Genomic DNA, 23,519 nt, shown 5'->3' with positions numbered 1-23,519 from the left:
ATGGGATAGATAGATATTTAGATAGATAGATATGGGATAGATAGATATTTGGATAGATATTTAGATGGATAGATATGGGATAGATAGATAAATAATGGATAGATAGATATGAGATAGATATGGGATAGATAGATAGATAGATAGATATGGGATAGATGGATAATAGATTATGGGATAGATACAGTAGATATTAGATAGATATGGGATAGATAGATAGATATGGGATAGATAGATATGGGATAGATAGATATGGGATAGATAGATGGATATGGGATAGATAGATAGATATGGGATAGATAGATAGATATGGGATAGATAGATAGATAATAGATATGAGATACATAGATGGATAATAGATATGAGATAGATACAGTAGATATTAGATAGATAGATATGGGATAGATAGATGTTATGATTGAGTCACCGAGGAGGAAAAACAAAAACAAGCTAAGCCACAGAAAACCAGAGAGGTTGGTAACTAAGCGGATTGCAGACCCCTGATCCTATCCACACAACTAGCAGTAGCCGTGGAGCGTACCTACGATGATCCTAGATGCCTCGTCACAGCTGGAGAACTAAATAAGCCTAAAGCAAGAAAAGGGGAAATCTAAACTGCCCCAGAGCAGACCCCAAAGCAATAGACAGCCCCCAAACATGTATTGTCGGTGAGACAAGATGAAAACACAAACACAGATAGAAAAATAGGCTGAGCAAACGATGGGGCCCACACTAACTAGAAAGGACAGGAAAGGAAAGATGCTGTCTGCAATCACGCACAAAACCCTGCCAAAAAAAGTCCAACACTTTCTGATACAAAAACCCTGAAGTCGCTAGACTTCAATTCCCTATATCAGCACTCTGGTATATTCTGAAGACAGAGCAAAAAGAGACCAATCTGATCAGGGATAAAAAGCAAACTGGCATAAACAGAGACATAAGAATGGAAATTCAGCACAGCCCCAGCAGGGGCTGGCTGACCACAAAAACTGAGTAAACCAGACCAAATCTCATGTGAAAAAATAGCAGAGCACACTTAGCTTGAGAAGGCAGGAACAGAACTGGAAACCAAAACCTCAGGGCAGGAAAAAATCACCAGCACAAAATTAGGGAGTCGGCTGACTTAAATCCAGTCAGAGACTCCTGATGTCCACTCACAGTCCTCCTCCTCAGGTGGCAGGTCTCTGCCATTTAGATCAGCTTAATTACCTACTGTCACCACTAGCGGGAGCCCGGATGGAGAACTCACGACTCCTCTGTCAACACAGCCAGCTCCACCACCCTCACCAGAAGCCAGAGGTAAACTAGAAACTGAGTTCACAACAGATAGATATTAGATAGATGATAGATAGATATATAGATAGATAGATTTTGGATAAATACATAGATGCATATGGGATAGATATGAGAAGATGAATATCCTCCTGACGAAATATAATTTCACAAGCAGCACCATATTATAAACTTGCACCCTTTAGTACCTTTTATGTGGAGTTTGTATTGCTGAGCATTTTAGATTTGTTTAACCTAGTAAATTTATGAAAAAAGCAACGTAAGATTTTCTGAAACCAGCAAGGGTAAAGCAGACAGCTGGGAGCTGATGTTATCAGGCTGGGAAGTTCCATGGTTGTTGGGCTCTTTCCATCTTATAAATACCAGCCCGCAGCTATCTCAGAAACGGCACATCACATTATATTTGCCAATCTTGAAACTTCTCCTTTGGCTCTTCCCGATGCCCTGGTGTGCTGGCAATCGGGGTAATGGTAGTTGGGGTTGATGTCAGCTGTGATTTGTCAAAAATCACCTCTGATATCAACCCCTCTGGTCAGTAATGGAGAGGTGTCTATTAGACACCCCCATTTCTAACCCAGTAATCAAAAAAAAACCACACACACAGAAAAAAATACTTTACTTGAGTAAATACTCCTCGACACATTCCGTGGTTCACCAATTTATTGGGAAAAAAGATGCTGCTCCGACGTAGTCCAGCGCTTCCCTCGACGTTCCCCGATTCCATCGCTTAAAGCCTCGCTCTGAGTCTCCATAGGCTTTTAGCGGCAGCCACTCCCAGCTGCCGCTGAGATCCGGCGGAGACGTTATTGACGATAACGCTCATTAGTGTCACCAGAAAGACAGTACTGGCGAAGCGCTGGGCTATGTCAGTCCTGCATATTTTCTAATAAATTGGTGAACAGGGGACGGTGTTTTGTGTGTATTTTTCACTTTTTATGGCTTTCAGGTTCCAGGTAATGTGTTGGGGATTGTTTATTCAAATAAAGTATTTTTTTTGGGTGTGTGGGTTTTTTTTATTACTGGGTTAGTCATGGGGGTGTCTGATACACCCCTCTCCATTACTAGCCCCAGGGCTTGGTGTCAGCTGTGGTCTTCGAATAACATTGGTCACAGTTTAATGTGATTTTTTTTTTTTTTTCTTGCATTGCCCTCATCCGATTTATACTCTCCAGTGAGCGAGTCCATCCTCTAAGCTCTAGGACTCGCTCACACTGACGTGTAGCATCTGATGATTCCCTCATGCGAGAGCATCGGATGCGGTATGCGAATGACCCTCGGCTGAAACTCAGCGGCGAAACGTGCGCCGAGTGTGATTCGGATCACAGGTGCGGAGAAGATGGAGAACTTAATTTCTCCATCTTCTCCATTGTGTGAGTCGGTGTCTATGGAACTGCACTCGGATGACTTCCAAGTGCAGTCTGATGTTTTCCACACTCCCATAGACTTGCAAGGAGCATTAAAGGCTACATTTAAAGGACCCCTTTAAGGTCCAGGTATTAGGATTTCTAACGATCTCAAGATCAAGTTGATGATCACGATAGTCATCTCTGCACATCTCTCTCCGAGCTTGACATCTTCCGCTCACGAGCCCCCATGCCGCAGTTCTCTATTTCTTCCGTCCGCGTCTAGCGATGTAATAAGGTCTTTTGTTGAGAAATATTTTGTTATAATTGGTTTTGGAAGGTGTCTTACCTTTTGTGTTTTAATTTCTTCTTTCTAATTGTCAACATTTATCAATAAGAAAAGCGAGTTTTTGACGCGTCTCTCGTGTAGATGTGTAGTTATGAGATGACAGGTAATGAATTGCTGGGATATAATGGAGCCATTGAAACAGCTGCACGCGTTCTAATCCGTAGCTGGGGGGACAGTGCCCTCTAGTGGTGAAACACTGGAACAGCAGGATTAGATCATTTTAATAAAGCTGACATTTTTATCAAATGAAAATCACATGAAATATAAAATATCCCTGAGATTCCATATTTTAAAATTGGAGAAGATGACTAACCTCTGTCTATATAATTGCCAGCATGGCATGGTCTCACACAATATCTGCTCGGTGGGGAGACAGCTGGATAGTGGTGGGTGTAATTACATACATCAGCTAAATTCGCAGAACATACCCAGGTTAAGTAGAAATGAGCAACTGCCAGACGCTACTGGTACCAATGACCTCTGTAGTCTGTGTTTTCCATCAGAAGAGTTTCCCTACGCCTATTCCATTAACCCCTTAACGACCAGGGGTATTTTTGGTTTTACATTTTCATTTTTCCCTCCCCTTCTTTCCAGAGCCATAACTTTTTTATTTTTCCGTTTATATGGCCATGTGAGGGCTTATTTTTTGCGGGACGAGTTGTACTTTTAAATGACATCATTGGTTTTACCATATCGTGTACTCGAAAATGGGAAAAAAAATTCCAAGTGCGGTGAAATTGCAAAAAAAGTGCAATCCCACACTTGTTTTTTGCTTGGCTTTTTTGTTAGGTTCACTAGATGCTAAATCTGACCTGCCATTATGATTCTCCAGGTCATTACGAGTTCGTAGACACCAAACATGTCTATGTCCTCTTTTATCTAAGTGGTGAAAAAAAATTCCAAAGTTTGCTAAAAAAAAAAAAAATTGCGCAATTTTCCGAGACCCGTAGCGTCTCCATTTTTCATGATCTGGGGTCGGGTGAGGGCTTATTTTTTTTGTGCCGGACTGACGTTTTTAATGATACCACTTTTGTGCAGATACGTTCTTTTGATCGCCCGTTATTGCATTTTAATGCAATGTCTTAGTGACCAAAAAAACGTAATTCTGGCGTTTTGAATTTTTTTCTTGCTACGCCGTTTAGCAATCGGGTTAATGCTTTTTTTTTATTGATAGATCGGGCGATTCTGAACGCGGCGATACCTAATATGTGTATGTGGGATTTTTTTTTTACTGTTTTATTTTGATTGGGGCGAAAGGGGGATGATTTGAACTTTTAGGTTTTTTTAATTTTTTTTTTATTTTTAAACATTTTTTTTTTTTTTACTTTTGGCATGCTTCAATAGACTCCATAGGAGGCTAGAAGCTTGCGCAACCCGATCGGCTCTGCTACATATGGGCGATGAGCAGATCGCCCATATGTAGCAGATTTATTGCTGTGCTTTCAGCGCTAACCACCGGGTGGCGCTGAAAGCCATATGCCTGGAACAACCATAGAGGTCTCATAGAGACCTCTGGTTGTCCAGGCAATATGACGCCGACCCCCGATCACGTGACGGGGGTCGGCGATGACGTCATTTCCGGCCCGGCGGCTGGAAATGCTATTTAAATGCCCGCTGTCAGCTTTGACAGCGGCATTTAACTAGTTAATAGGCGCGGGCGGACGGCGATTCAGCTCGCGCCTATTGCGGGCACATGTCAGCTGTTCATAACAGCAGACATGTCCCGGCTTTGATGCGGGCTCAGCGCCGGAGCCCTCTTCAAAGCAGGGGAAATGTCTGATGACGGACTATGTCCGTCATTGGACATTAAGGGGTTATATCATTAGAACCCACTAACTCCGTAAAACCTATTGCCTATTTTAAAATCTCTGAAGACAATGTACGTTTTCGATCCGGATATATATATATATATATATATATATATATATATATATATATATATATTAATCGATTGGCGATAAAATTAGCTAATGAAATTCTCACTTTCTGCAGCCACCACTAGAGGGAGCTCAGGAGCAGATAGCATGTTGCTTTCAGTGTATAGCGAACTCCCTCTAGTGGTGGCTGCAGGTAACCAGCATTTCATCATTTAAAGCACCACTCCAACATTTTTATTTATTTCAGCGCTGGAGTGGTATCACTAATGTATGTTCCCTGCCCCTAGTCTTATTCTTACCAGCCGCTGTCTTCTTCTATCATCCGTGCCACTTTAGTCGTCTTCTGCAGTTTGTGACCTGCTGATCCAGAAATCACTTTTCCATGTAAGTCTATGAGAGCCAAAGCAAGGCCAGAACGAGGGTCTCATAGACTTGCATTGAGAGGTAGTGACCGTTACCTCTGACTTCCAGTCAATCAGCAGCTGTGGTCACATGATGGTGATGTGGGCCCGGAGCGGCACCGGGGAGAGCAGAGGACGACAGCTGGTGAGTATCAGACTATGGTCAGGGAACAGACATTACTGATACCCCTATAATAAATAAAAAAAAACACTGGAGTGGTGCTTTAGATCTGTATAATGGAGGACGGTAGATGGAGCGCCTTTTCTTAAATTTTCTTATGAAAAATATATGTTAGGGTAAATTTACTCATAGCAGTTAAAAATGCAGGCAATATGCCAGAGAGAAGATAGATCACACAGGATCCACCATTCACAATAGGTGCTGTCACAGCTCACCTCCTCCTCCTTTTGTACAATGGCTGATAACACCTCTATATACAGTAGATAACACGGGATGCACCATTCACAATGTGATGTCACAGCTCACCTCCTCCTCCTGTACAGCGGCTGATAACACCTCTATATACAATAGATAGCACCGTATCTACCATTCACAATAAGTGATGTCACAGCTCACCTCCTCCCCTATACAATGACTGATAACACCTCTATACACAGTAGATAATACCGGATCCACCTTTCACAAAAAGTGATGTCACAGCTCACCTCCCACTCCTGTATAATGACTGATAACACCTCTCTATACAGTAGATAACACCAGATCCACCTTTCACAATAGGTGATGTCACAGCTCTCCTCCTCCTCCTCTTGTACAATGACTGATAACACCTCTCTATACAGTAGATAACACCGGATCCACCTTTCACAAAAAGTGATGTCACAGCTCACCTCCTCTTCCTCCTGTACAATGACTGATAACACCTCTCTATACAGTAGATAACACCAGATCCACCTTTCACAATAAGTGATGTCACAGCTCACCTCCTCCTTTTACAATCACCTTTGTCCAGATAAGAACAGGACTGATATAAATCATGATGCACACATGGGAATGAACCCTTGTTGTGAAAACCCGGAGCTGGGGCAGATCCTTCGGTGGGCGCAGCATCTTGGAAAGTTGATTGGGCGGATTTTGTCATCTTTATTACAATCTTTCCCCGGCTGGGACTTGAGAGCGTTGTATAATAATAGAAAAATGGACTGTACACAGTCATGTAAATTAGCAAGGAGGGGAGTAAATTAGTAAGGAGGAGGTTAATATCTTCAGGCCTGCCAAATCTCACACTAAGGATTCATTCCGACATCCGTGGTTTTTCATCAGTATCTGCCAAAACCAGGAGCGTCTCCAAAACACCGGACAGGTGTCAGTCTTTCAATTATACTTTTTCTTTGTACATTCCAGTCTTGTTTTTGATAAAAAATCACTGATGTCTGAATGAGCCCTAAGGGCTCGTATTTTTGATCCAAGTGTTGTCCATAGAAAAAAAGGATCACACTTGGACCAATGTTGCTCAGTAACACAGGGCATATGAGCATTTTTTTTTTTCACTCTGAGAATCTGCGTGTGAAAAACACAACATGCACGATTTTCATTTGACTCGCCCATTCAAGTCTGTAAAAAAAAAAATATATCAGATGTCCTATGGAGCTGCAGTCTGGCATCGGCTTTTCCTGATACATTACAATTCTGTAAGTGGTCTTGTAAATTACTAATGGCTGCTGCTATAAAAAAACGGATGGCGCACCGATGACGAGTGAGGAAAAAAAATCACAATTTTCAGGGGGAAATTCTGAACGATTTTTTATACGGTTGTGAGAACCTACCCTAAGACCAGGTTCACACAAGTGTATTTTCGGTCATAAAACTGTTGAGGGTTATAACTTGTGACAGTGACCGGCATTGTTGTAAATGTCTTGTATTTGTCGCAGTGGAGGAGATCCTCTGCGCTGTAGGCCTGAAATGTTGCTTTGGGACCTGTAGTTCCATGAGCCTTGTATTTGTTTTCACCAGGGGGGCTTACAGGGTTAGCCAGAGAGCTGGGTGACCACACATACCTCCCACCTATGGGGTGGTTTCAGCTACATAATGTGACCATGGTTTGGGTCACATGGTCGAGGCTGTAAGGTCCTGCAAGAGGTCAGGCCTGTGTGCTGGAAGGTCCTATGAGTGGACGGACTTCCTGAAGAGCACGTGGTGAGGCCGTTTTCCAGGAAGATTCCTGTGTTGGAAGGTCCTGTGAGTGGACTGGATTCCTGAATAGCTCATGGTGAGACCGTAGGCTTGGATGGTCACTGTGTTAGAAGGTCCAGCGGGTGGACTGGATTCCTGAATAGCACAGGGTGAGACCATGTACTCGCAGTCTGTGATGGCACTGGGATGGGGAAGCTATGGACCTTCTGAGGGTCTGGACTGTCAGGAGTGCCCTTGTTCCAAGGCATTGGATGAAACGGTGATCCCAGTTAGGCAGCTTCCGCAGAAGCTAGGACTGACGAGGAGTCAGTGTGGGGAACAGGAGCTCTTGTAAAGTTACTCCAGACAAGGGGGTTATAATAAGGGCAGACAAGTATCTGCCATTGTAACAGACTGTTGGTGCCTGTTATGTTCTGTGGTTGTTAATGAACTGTTCTGCGTGCGGTCGCCCACGGTAACTGGACAAAGAGAAGTGCGGCGTGTTTGCGGACAGTGATTCAAAGCCGTATACTATGAAGTGCTATGGACTATGTGAGGTCTGTGATGTGTAACATGGCCTACAGTGGTTTATGAGTTGCGAGTTGCATAATAAACCACATAGACCGTTTAAGTGAAAAAATGTTCCTGTGTGCCTTAAATCCCGCAGCCAAATGAGTGTCGCCCAACACCTTCAGTAAGCGCTGCCTTACAAACTGTTGAGGGTTATAACTTATTATGCAGCTATGAATTCTGCTTTCCTTTACGAACAGCCTACATTTATGTATGGAACGCCGATATTCACGAAACCTATAAATGTACAAACACTCCAGGAGGCGCCTGGAGATTTTTGGAAATCACATGCCTGGGTATTTCTTCCATTCCCACCATCCATCATCTAAATCCCCAAAACTTTGAAATTGGAGAGTGTGTAGCAGTAGTAACCATCTGGGAGTAAGTTACCTGGGTCAAAGTGTGAATGTGCAAAGATGCCATGACTGTTGTATAAGTCTGATTACATGAATCTGTTTTATCCACAGTTCCAAAATACGGCTGAAAAAAAAAATGACGAGATAAACTCAAAAATAAACATTTGGTACAAATTCTAAAAATAAATGGTGCGAATTAGACCAGAAAAATTGGCGCAAGATGGAAAATGTCCTGGCCCAATGGTGTTCTAATAATGTAGAAGATTTACATCCAGTCCTATGAATATCGTATCACGGTACCGTGGATTTTGCATCTGTAGCCCTAATCTATTCTCCGCTGGCCTGTTAGCTAGTGACAGTGTCAGAAGTCTCGCTGTTACAGCTGGACCAGTAAATCAGCGCCGCCGCGGTGTATCGCGGCGGTGCCAAGCTTGCCCAGTTTTTGACCTTCCTTACCTTTTTGCATATAATAAGGACCCTAAGGACCCCCAGCTTTGTGATGTGCATGTCCGCATCCCATATATCCAACGTGCTGGAATTACACGTGTTCTAGATCTGGAGCGAGGAGCGCTGACTGCGCCTTAGGAGACTCCGCTCGCCCCATGTGAAGACTCTGTTAATAAATTAGGTTGAACGCTCCTGTAAGAGGTTAAACCAACTCCCTCATAATCCGTCCTGTTGGGAAATAGCGGGGGATAATGGCAACCCTTTTATTTCATGTGTTTTTCAGCTATGTATACTGGGCTGTGCTGCCATCTAGTGGAGGTATCGGGTAGTTTATGATGTGAAATAGTTCCCTAATTACAGTCACACATCCGCGTCTAGTTTTACTTCCATGTAGAACTGATCACTCTTTTTCTTATGTGGGATCCATTTTACATTCAATTTGTTATTTTTTTACTTCGGTTTTAAAAAACGAAGGCGTTAAAGTGTCTGAGCTTTTATTCATCTGTTGACTCTTGGAACAAATCCGTGAAAAACGGATGGAAAACTGAAGCACAAATGTCTTCCATGTTTCATCTGAGTTTAATGGATCTCCATAGGATATAAAGGGAATCTGTCGGTAGGATCAACCCTTCTAAGCCATCTCTGTGGGCATGAAGGTCATAGGAAGCTGGATAAAATGATGCCTGGATGTCTGCGATCCGATGTTTTATTCCAGAGAAATCCACATTTTTCTTAATATGTAAATGAGCTGTTAAGATCTATGGGCCGGACATAGATCTCCCCGAGAATCGGCCTCCAGAGATTATTGTAAATGACAAGGAGTGTTAGTAGTGTGAGACATAGAGATCAGGAGAGCATTTGAGTTCTATTTAAAAAAAATTTTTCCAACATTTACCTTCTACAACCTTTGTGTACTGTCCATTTCTGTCATTTTCCGAGCACCTTTTTATGATCCCAAAGTTGAGATTAAGGTTGTTGTCATAAATCGGGTGATAGGAGTTCACTAAATTATGGGGCAGGCACGGTCACTAGACCACATTTATGAGCTGCCTCGATCAATGGATCTAAAAATGAGCAAATCAAAATCATCTCCAACAAATGTCAATGTGGAATGTTCTTGTACAGACATGGCAGACACCGGAGGTGACAGATAGTCGCCATACAAAGGCGCTCAGGGGGACGTCATGAATTTGTGATACTTTGTCAGGAGAGGTTTATGCTACACATGGCCACCCGGTGGTTGTTACACAGAACTGCAGCCTGTGGAGGGTTTTTCCACAATGGTGCAATGCTGTACTGAATTGGTACCACGAAAGATCAGAGTCTTGGGGCCTGTGCACATGGCGTCTTTTATCCGCCTAGTTTTTGAAACAATCGTCTTCCTGTAGCATCTTCTTTGACGTCTCTTGAGACGCCGTAGCGAATGGCGCGGCCAGTTCTTTTAGCCGCTTAATTTCTTTCGAAGCCTCGAGCCGTTAAAGGAAGCGAAAAATGGTGGAACGTGTGCGGAGCGAGGCGTTTTTACCTTCCTATGCGTATGGTCATGCTGTTTGGCGGTCCTTTAATAGTTTTTCAGGCGGGTTCTAGATGGAATTTGTCTGAAAAAGACCTTATGTGCACCTACCCTTAAAGGGGTTGTCCAGTCCAAATCATACTCTATGTGACTGCAGACTTATGAATCCCCCCTGTGCTGTGGGGATTCGCCGGTTTCTGAGTCAGGACCGTAGGGTATGTACTGTATGTATGATGTAATAATAAAATAATAAATTTTATTTCTATAATAATTTTTATTTTTATAGCGCCGACATATTCCGCAGCACTTTACATTTCAGAGGGGATTTGTACAGACAATAGACATTACAGCATAACAATAATCACATAGATCATAACAGATACCAAGAGGAATGAGGGCCCTGCTCGCAAGCTTACAGTCTATGAGGAAAGAGGTAGACACGAAAGGTGGGTGGTAACAGTTGCCCTGATTGTATGGACCAGCCATAATGTTAAGTGTGTAACAGTACAGACACAGAGGGCTAATGGATGCATAAAGCATGTGGGAACATGATGCGGGGAACCTGGTTATGGTAAAACTTTTGGCTGTGCCACACAGGGATAGATTAGGTTAATGTGTTGAGGCGGTAGGCCAGTCTGAATAAATGCGTTTTCAGGGCACACTTAAAATTGTGGGGATTGGGGACTAATCGTATTGACCTGGGAAGTGCATTCCAAAGAATTGGCGCAGCACGTGTAAAGTCTTGGAGACGGGAGTGGGAGGTTCTGATTATTGAGGATGCTAACCTCAGGTCATCAACAGAACGGAGGGCGCGGGTAGGATGGTATACTGAAACAAGGGAGGAGATGTAGGGTGGTGCTGAGCCATTGGGTTTTTTGTGGGTGAGGGTAATAAGTTTATACTGAATTCTGGAGTGGATGGGTAGCCAGTGTAATGACTGGCACAAGGTAAAGGCATTGGTGTAAGGATTGGTGAGGAATATGATCCTGGCTGCAGCATTCAAGACAGATTGGAGGGGGGAGAGTTTGGTAAGAGGGAGACCGATTAGAAGAGAGTTACAATAGTCGAGACGAGAATGAATAAGAGAAACAGTAAGAGTTTTGCAGTCAAAAGTAAGAAAAGGTCGAATTCTAGAAATGTTTTTGAGGTGCAGATGACAAGAGCGAGCCAGTGATCGAATGTGGGGGGCAAAGGAAAGCTCGGAGTCAAGTATGACCCCAAGACAGCGGGCATGTTGCTGGGGAGTAATAGTGGAGCCACACGCAGAAATGGCAATGTCGGGTATAGGTACATTAGTAGAGGGAGGAAACACAAGGAGTTCAGTCTTTGACAGGTTCAGTTTCAGATATAGTGAGGACATGATATTAGACACAGCGTTTAGACAGTCGCTGGTGTTTTCTAGAATGGCTGGCGTGATATCAGGAGAGGAAGCGTATAATTTATATGTATAAGCGTATGATGTATGTGTTATACTTAGTCACGGGCAGTAAAGTCTACTGTGTGTAGCCTCGCTCCCGTACACAAGTGTACGGAAGCGAGGTCGAGGGTATGTATAAGTCATACTTCTGTAGTGACCAGAAAAACCATTACTAATGTATGTTATTTGTCATATGGTAAGTGTGTTCTCTATCCCTTACATGATTGCATTTGTGACAACTGTTTCCCGTTTTGCCTTGGGAGGAGGTAAATTATTATGCTGCCCTCTCCTGCCCTGTTTTGGTATTACAACTTGGAGTACTATGCTGCCCTCTTCTGCCTTAGTTTGGTATTGCAACTTGTTTTTCTGATTTGAAAATAAGTGGCAGTTGGTGGTGTGAGGGAGACTGAAAAGGTTGTGTTACGTGCGGTTTTGGTGGTGAGAGGAGGTAGGAAATTGAGGTACTCTTCTAGGAAAAGCGGGTAGTACAAATAGCACCTTTTTTGGAGTGCCCCGCGTTTACAGCAACAGAGTGCTGAGACAAGCAAAGGAGCTGCTGATTTGTCGGATACTCTGATCCGATTAAGGTCAGCTAATCCTCCCCCTTCACGCAGCACAGTTAATCAAATGAAAAGTTACTGCCATCCTCCCAAGGCAGGGACCGAGAAAAGACTTTGACTGACACAATGTGTAAGGAAAATTGTATCTGCTACCCATGACTGTTATATGAAAAGACATATGAATTGTTACAAGTATTCAGTAAAATTCATCTTTCAAGTTTGCACGGGACCCCTGGTGTATGCTTCTTTTGTCCGCGGCCTCATACCCTGCAGGCATCAACATAACCCTCAGTCTCATATATCCGTCAACTCCCCCTTTTATAATTGCCACCTAACCTAGGGATTGTTAGAGCCATCGGAGTCACTGTGACTGAACCAGCCTCCGAGGTACTAGGCCTGCATCCCACAAGGCGGTGTGACACATCCTCTGTGGTCCTTACTCAAAAAACAGTGAATCCCCACAGCACAAAGTGACTGCAGACTTATCGATTTGGACCAGACAACCCCTTTAAGGGTAGGTGCACCTAAGTCCTTTCTCAGACGAATTCCATCTAGAACCCCTTTAAAGGGAATCTGTCACCCCTTTTTGAGATATCATATAATGATATCATTCAATTGTGTGTCACATAAGGATTCTCTTAGTAATTTTTCTTCCCCCTGACCCCGCACCTTTCATGCATAAATACCTTTTTTATATCGTTCAGATGTATGTAAACTGCCGCTGTCCGGTCCGCTGGGCGGGGCTTATTCACCTGCTCCCCCCCTCCCTGTCTTGCTCTACGCATTTCTTCTTGTGTAGAACAATACAGGGAGGGGGGGAGCAGGTGAATAAGCCCCGCCCAGCGGACCGGACAGCGGCAGTTTACATACATCTGAACCGATGTAAAAAAGGTATTTATGCATGAAAGGTGCGGGGTCAGGGGGAAGCAAAAGTACTAAGAGAATCCTTATGTGACACACAATTGAATGATATCATTATATGATATCTCAAAAAAGGGGTGACAGATTCCCTTTAAAGAAGGGTCAGGACTTTTTAAACCAAGCACAAGAGCTCGGTGCCCCCTCGGCATGGCCGAGGAGTTCAGTGCACTTTTCCGATTTTTCCACGTACGAGAAAAGCGGGCCGATTTTTCTGATCAGAGTGTGGTCTGAGTGACATTCGATTTTTTTCCGTTCATGGAGAAATTTAAAAAAGAAAAAATTGTTTCCACCGTCTCCTTTCTGACAGTCCATGAAAAATTGGACTGTACTTAGATGTCATCCGATTTTTTTTTTTTTTTTCACTGACCCATTGACTTGCATTGCCGATTTTTGACATGACCCTCGGATCAAAATTGGACTCGGATTTTCTGCGGACCTCTCAGCCATGTGAAAATAACGGATAGCACTCGTATGTAAAAATCAGACATGTGAATGAGGCCTCAATCAAAAGAGAGGGGGTGACAAGAGATGCATAACAAGTGTGTCGGGGCTCTGAGCTGAATCATCAACTGCAAGTGTGAAAATTGCAGAATTTTCACATTTTTATATGTAATACAAAACCTTGCCAAAAACATTTACAAATGTAATTTCAAGTGTACAATTTTGCTGTAAGGGGATAAAATAATAAATGCAAAAATAAAAATGTAATTTCCACAAATTTGCTTTATTTTAATTCATTATTGGTCATTTAAATTTTTTTATTTATAGTCATTATTGGTAATTTTTTATTTTTTTTATTTTTATTCATTACTGGTAATTTTTTGTGTTTTTTTATTTTTATTGATTATTAGTATTTTTTATTATTGGTAATTTATTTTTTGTTCATTATTAGTAATTTTTTATGTTTTTTTATTTTATTCATTATTAGTATTTTTTATTTTATTAATTATTGATATTTTTTATTCATTATTGGTCATTTTTTTATTTATTAATTATTAGTAATTTTTTTTATTTTTATTCATTATAAGTAATTTTTTATTTTTTTATTCATTATGAGTTTTTTTTATTTTGGTAATTATTGGTCATTTTAAATTTTTTTTACTCATTATTGGTATTTTTTTATTATTGGTAAATTTTTTTGTAATTATTGGTATTTTTATTTTTTTTTATTCATTATTGGTAATTTTTTTATTTTTTTTATTTCTATTCCATTAATACACTTCCATTTGGTTCTTTTTGTTTTTGTTTTTTTTTTATTTGTAGAAATTTAAAATAATAAAAGCAGCAACCGTTCGATATGTTCTTTTTTTTTTATGCAGATCCCATAATAAATGAATATGTCACTTTCCTTCCCGCTGAGACTCTCCTTACCCTTCTCCGCTCTTGACAAATGCATGTGGCTTTTCCAGGGCCGCGCCGTTACGACTCGCAGATAACCAATATGTCCTCCACCGAGCCGAAGACTCTGAATATTTATGGTTCACAATTACAGGCTTAGCAAAGTCTTCTAATTTACCCACTGAGCACTTGAAATAATTTATTTGCGGATATCTGCGGAGGTGAAATGTTGAATTATAAGACTCGTTTTTCTTTGAAATCGAAATTATGGATTAAAGGACAGTTTCCTTGCGGAATAAATCGCCCACACCTCGTCCTTACGGTGCCGTCATATTTATTTTTTTTCTCTTTGCCGAACCTTGAAGGAACGTTCCTGTAAAAGGAATGAGATGTCATTAATTGCGGGTTGTTGCTTGGGGTAAATCTCAAGCTCATGGTGTTTACTTTTCCATGTCGGAAATATTCATTGCTTGTTTTTTGGTTTTATTTGCAGCTTTTGGCGTTCCTCCAGGGTCTTTTTACCTTCTACCATGAGGGATATGAGCTGGCGAGAGAATTTACACCCTATAAGGAGCAGCTACAGTTCAATTTACAAAACGTAAGCGGCTGCTCGGCTGATTACTGAAGCCTCCTGAGCAAATTGAATTGTTTGTCATTTATCTGGAAGCGCAAAACTTCTCCTTAAAGGGGTTTTCCCATGAGAATAAAGAACATTTTAATTAATTGATCTTGAAATAAAAATAAGTTCCACAGCAATAATTAGATTTGTTTAAAAAAAAATGTTCCTGTGCTGAGATAATCTTATAAATGTGCCCCTGCTGTGTACTGTGTAATGGCTGTGTCTGACCGTACAGGAACATGGTCTGATCATACCACAGCTCCTGGGCAGGGGAGGGAACAAAAGAGAGTATACAGACATTGCAACAGAGGAACATGTGAGAATATACTGACATTACAGCAGGAGGCCACATGAGAGTATACAGACAGGACAAAGTCAGGGAACACATGAGAGTAAACAGACAAGACAGCCGGGAAATGCATGAGAGGATACAGACAGGAAAGCCAGGGATCGTGTGAGACTATACAGACCAGACAGCCAGGGAACATATGAGAGTATGAAGACAGGACAGCCGGGGAACACATGATAGTATAGAGACAGGACAGCCAGTGAACATGTGCGAGTATACAGACAGGACAGCTGGGGAACATGTGAGATAATACAGACAGGACAGCTAGGGAATACCTGAGAGTATACAGACAAGACACCTAGGGAACGCATGAGAGAATAAAGATAGGACAGCCGGGGAATGCATGAGAGGACACAGACAGGTCAGCCGGGAAATGCATGAGAGGACACAGACAGGACAGCCAGGGAACATATGAGAGTATGAAGACAGGACAGCCAGGGAACACATGATAGTATAGAGACAGCACAGCCAGTGAACACGTGCGAGTATACAGACAGGACAGCTGGGGAACATGTGAGATAATACAGACAGGACAGCTAGGGAATACCTGAGAGTATACAGACAAGACAGCTAGGGAATGCATGAGAGAATAAAGATAGGACAGCCGGGGAATGCACGAGAGGATACAGACAGAAGAGCCAGGGAATGTGTGACACTATAAAGAACATGTGAGAGTATACAGACAGGACAGCCGGGAACACATGAAAGTATACAGACACGACAGACGGGGAACATGTGAGACTATACAGACAGGACAGCAGGGGAAGGCATGAAAGTTTACAGACAAGACAGCTGGGGAACACATGAGAGTATATAGACAGAACAGCTGGGAATCACATGAGAGTATATAGACAGGACACCAGGAGAGTGTATGAGAGTATACAAAGAGCACAGCCGGGGAACTCATGAGAGTATACAGACAGGACAGTTGGGAATCGCATGAGAGTACACAGGCAGGACAGCCGGGGAACTCATGAGAGTATGCAGACACGACATCCGGAGAACACGTGAGTGTATACAGACAGGACAGCCGTGGATCGCAGCTGATTCTTTCTGAGAGGTAAAACAAGTTTAAGAAGCATGAGCAAATTTTTTACCTCACAAAAAGAATCATCTGCGTTCCCCGGTTGTCCTGTCTGTATTTTCTCTTTTGCGTCCTCCCCTGCTGAGGAGCTGTGATATGATCAGCTTGCGGGCTGGTTTTCTACAAAGTGGGGCCCTGGGCAAAATTTTAAAGTGGGGCCCTAAATGCTAACAAATTGCACAATCACGCAGAAACATTAACATTGCATTTACATGTGCTGGGTTTAGGCTGTTACATGAGTGTGATCAACAATGTCGAAGTCGTTTGGCTCTTGTTTCCCGGCCTCTTTATACCGGTGGAGGAAGAATGATGGGGACAGATCGATCATTAGTAGTTCAATCTGTCCCCATTCGGTATCATGTTATTGGCAGCACATCTGCAGCTTACACTGGGCGGTGTGCTGTTGAGAACATTTTTTTTTTCTTCCAGCAAAAACGAAAGGCCGCATTTTTCTTGTTTGTTGGGCGATTGCTGATGTTTACTTCTGTCTGTGCTACCGGTATTTATAAATGCATTCCTATAATTTTGGCCAGGAAGTAAAGGGCATTTAAAAAAAAAATACAAAAATAGAAGTGCTACACCCACAAAGTGAAATTTGATAATGTTTATTAGCACCAAAAATAAAAAAATACAAATAATAAAAAGTGGTGAATGGGTACAGAGAAACTGCTGCACTAAGGTGACCCAGAAAAGCAAAAACAAGTCAGAACTGGCAAAACAACCTGCAGGCAGTAGAAACTAAGGGACCCCCATAGTCCTCCATAGAGTATCACACCCCCCAAAGTCCTCCATATAGTATAATGCACAGCCCATAGTCATCCATATAGTATTATGCACACCCCATAGTCATTCATATGGGGATAATGCACTCCCCATAGCCCTCCATGTAGTATAATGTAGGAGGAAGCTGACCGTACATCATTTCTTTTTACAGACCCGGAATAACTTTGAGAGCACCCGGCAGGAGATGGACCGCTTAATGCAGAGGATGAAGTCTGCAGACCAGGACTATAGACCACCCAGCCAGTGGACCATGGAGGGATATTTATACGTCCAGGAGAAGAGTACGTCGTCTTATGTTTCTTTTCTTATTTTATGTCTCTTGTCTCTCACCGTTTGTGTGTTCTGTGCTGGTAGAATTGTGCTCTAATTCTGTTTGATATTGGAGAAAGTGTGCCGTCCCCCGAGGAGTTGACCTGTGAACTTCCAGAATAATTATCATCCTTGTGAAGTTGTAATGCGTTCCTCTACGCCCCATTGTGTCAATCCTTTTTACCCCTGCTGCGTCGGTCTGGATTGCACATTGTCTTGTTAACACGTACCAATGTCGGATCCTAGAACACTGTTCTTGGTATAGGAACCCTCCATGAACAGCATATGCACCAAGCTGTGTCCGATACAGAGCCTGCCATAACCGTATGCCGGCAGACGAGTCCTCTGATGAAATCAATCGCTTTGGGTCCCACTCTTACCCATTGGTTTGGGAGCCGTTATGACCCCTATATGAAAGGGGTAATCAATGGTTTGGCTTCTGTCAACCACCGTTTAGGAGAACTTACAGATTTATTCTATACAAGAGAAATCCGCTTCTTTCTCCTTCTGGACTGATCTTTCACTCTCAAGTTATAGTAAAATCTGTATTCAGTGAAGACAGATTTTCCCATTACTGAGATAGTAAGTGACAATTGGTGCTTTTAAAATTCTATGAGGAAAGGGAGGAGTTATAGACAAACAGACATTCTAACAAAACAACAGTTACAATTCTCCATTGAGCTTTATGAACACCAACTGTCCTCTCTTATCTCCGTAATCTGTATTCACTCATACAGATTTAACCAGTGAATTGAGAATTTTGATAGTGAATGATAATCGAAGAGGAGAAAGAAGCAGATTTTTCTGATATATTGCAAAGTTTCTTGTTTTCACATGTACTATTGATTTATGGGAAAAAAAATTACATGACTATTACATGTTAAATTTTATATGTCACTTATCCCATGTGCATGGTAATAATAATATTAGTAAATACCTCCAATTACAAATGTAGTATAGTTCTTCTGATAATTCTGATAAGCTATGTCGCTTACCCCATGTGCAGGGCATTGCAGGAGCTTAGGTATCCATGGTTACAGCAACGAACTAACTTTTACTGTATGACTGGCTGTAACCATGGATACTTAGGCTACTGCAATGCCCTGGACATGAGGCAAGCGACATAACTTATCAGAAGAACTATACTACATTTGTAATTGTAGGTATTTGCTAATATTATTAATATTACAGCCACTACATATTGAGTTACGACCTTAGAGATGGAATACCACTTTTACATTAATTTTTCTTCTATGCTTGGCCCTCAACTCCCCTCATCTGCTAAGTAGCTTACACTTTTCAAAAAGTTTTCGGAGTAGCTTTTACTCTTGCCCAATATATTTAGTAGGCTCGGGGGATTTCACAATATCAGCCTTTACCGCATTTCTTTTTTTGCAGATCTCATTTACATTTACAAGCAATGCAATTACTATGTTCCTCGCCTCGGCTATTATCTTACACCATGTTTGTGACTGCACGCATTGCTGGATTCGGAGCCTCTCCGTGAAACAGTTGTAACATTATTTCAATTAAATATTAATCTTTATCCGATGTAAATGTTGTGAACCAGAACCTGAAAGCCAGAGGATATAAAGGGAATTACACTTAGCAGCTGCTTTTCTTGCACGCAGCTGCCCTGCCCCAGTGGTTATAGGATCTGTAGACATCATAGTTCTGCCTTATGTAAATAGAAGGGCTTGTTACAGATCGATCCTGTCGTTAAAGAGGACCTGTCACCAGCTCAAAAGGTGAGGAGGTTTTGCTTTAAACTTTATTCCAGCAGCTCCTCTAAGGAGGACCTGCCTCTAGCTAAAAAGTGTCCAGCACCCCTGGGAATTCCATATTTTTTATTATTTTTTTTTAAATCCCTCAAATGGTTCCAGAGATATGGGCCTTTATTAATTTAGTCCTAATTTTTATGGTCTTTACTAAGAGGATGTGGTTCACCAGCTCCTCTGGGGCGTGTCCTAATGCAGAGTAGCCTAATTACCCTGTGAGCACTGCCCCCCGTAAAGACCAAAAAAAGGACCAAATGTCTGGAACCGTATGACAGGTAAGAAAAAAATGACGGACTACTCAGGGAAGCTGGACACTTTTTAACTAGCGACAGGGCCTCTTTATGTAGAATTTTGTTACTAATGTCACATACAAAACATAGCCCCCGTCTGTTTTGACCTGCACTTCACGTAGTAGTTGGCCGGATGCTTCAGTATAACACTAAATGCATTGTGGGTGCTGGTCAGTCATCAATAGCTAATCTTGATGTGACTGTTGAGAAAAGGGTGGGGGTCCTTGGGAGACCTACTTTGATTGGGGGCAGCAGTGACAATTTACATGGCTTCTGTACGTAACAAGGAATCAGAGGTTGTTCTGATGATTGGTGAAATGGAAAGGACTTCTAGGACTATTGGGCAAGTGATATGGTTTGGTGGGATTTTTGAAGAAGTGAAGGGTTGCTGCCATGAGTAAGTGTCAGCTGTGACTACTGGGGAAGAGAGGAGATCAGTTGTGACTACTGGGGAAGAGGGAAGATCAGTTGTGACTACTGGGGAAGAGGGGAGATCAGTTGTGACTACTGGGGAGGAGAGGAGGTCAGTTGTGACTACTGGGGAAGAGAGGAGATCAGTTGTGACTACTGGGGAAGAGAGGAGATCAGTTGTGACTACTGGGGAAGAGAGGAGATTAGTTGTGACTACTGGGGAAGAGAGGAGATCAGTTGTGACTACTGGGGAAGAGAGGAGATCAGTTGTGACTACTGGGGAAGAGGGGAGATCAGTTGTGACTACTGGGGAAGAGGGGAGATCAGTTGTGACTACTGGGGAAGAGAGGAGATCAGTTGTGACTACTGGGGAAGAGAGGAGATCAGTTGTGACTACTGGGGAAGAGAGGAGATCAGTTGTGACTACTGGGGAAGAGAGGAGATCAGTTGTGACTACTGGGGAAGAGAGGAGATCAGTTGTGACTACTGGGGAAGAGAGGAGATCAGTTGTGACTACTGGGGAAGAGGGGAGATCAGTTGTGACTACTGGGGAGGAGAGGAGATCAGTTGTGACTACTGGGGAAGAGAGGAGATCAGTTGTGACTACTGGGGAAGAGAGGAGATCAGTTGTGACTACTGGGGAAGAGAGGAGATTAGTTGTGACTACTGGGGAAGAGAGGAGATCAGTTGTGACTACTGGGGAAGAGAGGAGATCAGTTGTGACTACTGGGGAAGAGGGGAGATCAGTTGTGACTACTGGGGAAGAGAGGAGATCAGTTGTGACTACTGGGGAAGAGAGGAGATCAGTTGTGACTACTGGGGAAGAGGGAAGATCAGTTGTGACTACTGGGGAAGAGGGGAGATCAGTTGTGACTACTGGGGAAGAGAGGAGATCAGTTGTGACTACTGGGGAGGAGAGGAGATCAGTTGTGACTACTGGGGAAGAGGGAAGATCAGTTGTGACTACTGGGGAAGAGGGGAGATCAGTTGTGACTACTGGGGAAGAGAGGAGATCAGTTGTGACTACTGGGGAGGAGAGGAGATCAGTTGTGACTACTGGGGAAGAGAGGAGATCAGTTGTGACTACTGGGGAGGAGAGGAGATCAGTTGTGACTACTGGGGAAGAGAGGAGATCAGTTGTGACTACTGGGGAAGAGAGGAGATTAGTTGTGACTACTGGGGAAGAGAGGAGATCAGTTGTGACTACTGGGGAAGAGAGGAGATCAGTTGTGACTACTGGGGAAGAGGGGAGATCAGTTGTGACTACTGGGGAAGAGAGGAGATCAGTTGTGACTGTAATAGGGATGTGGAGGATTCCTGCTGTGACTGAAGGGTAAATTATGGGGTCTGCTGTAACATTAGGACAAGTGAAAGGGTTTGCTGTACTTATTAGGGAAGTGGAGGAGTCCTGCTGCAACATCTGGGGAAGAGTGGGGATCAGTTGTGATTATTGGAGCAGAGGGGTCTGTTATTACTACTACATAGATTAGTTAAGATGTTTGTGGTGATTATTGGGAACGTGGAAGTGAGCGCAGTGACTATGGGGCAATTGAAGGGGTTTGCTATGACACTAGAGAAGTGGACGGGCCTTGCTGAGACTGATGGGAAAATAACCGGGTCTACTGTAACTGGTGGTGAAGAGAAATGATCAGTTGTGACTACTGGGGAACAGAGTTGGTTCTGCAGTGACTATTGGGGAGCATGTGAGGGAGATTGCATCACTACTGGGAAGTTGGAAGTTAATCCTGATGTGCCTAATGAAGAAGTGTGAAGCTGAATGGGAGGAAATGATTTTTCTAATTGTAGAGGAAAGGAGAGGACCTGCTGTAACTATTGGGGAGTTCTAAAATATTAAGCTTTGATTAAGGCCAACCTAGCATATTTGGACTTCCCTGTTGTCAGTGCATTTGCATCAATCGCTTTCTGGTGGAGCCATCCCTATAACATGCTGTTGCTGATTCATAGACCTGGCTAACATTGATACAAGATGTTCATTATATAACAGCCATAAAAAAAATCACGTTTCAGAGATACTTTTCACAGCTGATTTCTTTTTCATGCAATCATAACAGAAGGTTGTCAAGTGGTGTAAAACAAAAAGGGTTTATATAATTTCCAGAAGAAATGACTGTCAGCTTCGTGCTTCCGCTCTGAGCTGTCATACCTTGTAGAAGGTTGAGATCTCGCATCGTGAGATGTGACATTTCTATTATTACCAGATAAGTCTTCTCTGAAGGAAATATCACACATCTGTCATCCTCACTGGGACGTTTGTCTGATAGCTGTGGATGTCGCTCCTGCTCTTTATTCCATAGCTTTATGGCCAATACCATCATAACCAGGCAATGTCCCATGGTAGTCCTGTGAGTATGACTTGCGGCCTTTAAAGGGGTTTTCGCAATTAGATAGCGCCTTTTAAAAAGCAGCCATCCAGCTATTATACTAGTACGAGTCTTTCTTTACTAGCCCCCCTGATGGTCAACTCTTCTGGTTGGGTGAAGCTCAAGTGGTCATGTCAAACATGGTTGCGTTGAATCATAAATGTATGATGTGGGTTCTACTACTGGAGCTGCACCCCAATGTGAGCCACTGTCTCATGTGCGACTCCCTTAATCTATTTCTATGTGACCTCTGAAAATCGCTGAGCACACTTGCTTGTTACTGTTTAGAATACCCAGAGAAATTAAACAAAATTCTGTGCATGGCCTGCCATCTCTCCTTTCCTGTGCATGTGCTGCCATCTCTCCTTTCTTGGTCATGCTCTGCCATCTCTCCTTTCCTGTGCATGTGCTTCCATCTCTCCTTTCCTGTGCATGTGCTGCCAACTCTCCTTTCCTGTGCAAACGATGCCATCTCTCCTTTCCTGTGCAAGTGCTGCCATCTCTCCTTTCCTGTGCATCCACTGCCATCTCCCCTTTCCTGTGCATGCGCTGCTGTCTCTCCTTTCCTGTGCATGCGCTGCTGTCTCTCCTTTCCTGTGCATGCGCTGCTGTCTCTCCTTTCCTGTGCATGCAGTGTCATTTCCCCTTTCCTGTGCATGTGCTGCCATCTCTCCTTTCTTCTGCATGCGTTGCCATCTCTCCTTTCTTTTGCATGCGCTGCCATCTCTCCTTTCCTGTGCATGCACTGCCATCTCTCCTTTCCTGTGCATGTGCTTACATCTCACCTTTCCAGTGCATGCGCTGCCGTCTCTCCTTTCTTTTGCATGCGCTGCTGTCTCTCCTTTCCTGTGCATGCACTGTCATCTCTCCTTTCCTGTGCATGCGCTGCCGTCTTTCCTTTCCTGTGCATGCGCTGCCATCTCTCCTTTCCTGTGCATGCGCTGCCATCTCTCCTTTCCTGTGCATGCGCTGCCATCTCTCCTTTCCTGTGCATGTGCTGCC

At 42.9% G+C, this 23,519-nt stretch overlaps 1 protein-coding gene across 2 annotated transcripts in view; it reads left to right on the top strand.

The window, feature by feature from the left end:
- Nucleotides 1-23,519, top strand: part of ARHGAP42 (Rho GTPase activating protein 42) — a 373,376-nt gene that overhangs the window by 273,794 nt on the left and 76,063 nt on the right. For both annotated transcript variants that reach the window (XM_073582941.1, XM_073582942.1), the window contains exons 7-8: nucleotides 15,007-15,111; nucleotides 17,500-17,629. In XM_073582941.1, the coding sequence (XP_073439042.1) occupies nucleotides 15,007-15,111; nucleotides 17,500-17,629 (235 nt within the window). The remainder of the gene's footprint in view (nucleotides 1-15,006; nucleotides 15,112-17,499; nucleotides 17,630-23,519) is intronic.

Source organism: Dendrobates tinctorius, unplaced genomic scaffold, assembly GCF_039654945.1.
Source record: "Dendrobates tinctorius isolate UK_male_01 unplaced genomic scaffold, ASM3965494v1 ptg000075l, whole genome shotgun sequence".
In the NCBI taxonomy this organism is placed as follows: domain Eukaryota; kingdom Metazoa; phylum Chordata; class Amphibia; order Anura; family Dendrobatidae; genus Dendrobates; species Dendrobates tinctorius.
The sequence above is the reverse complement of the archived record's forward strand: the minus strand, read 5'-3'. Positions and strand labels throughout refer to the sequence as shown.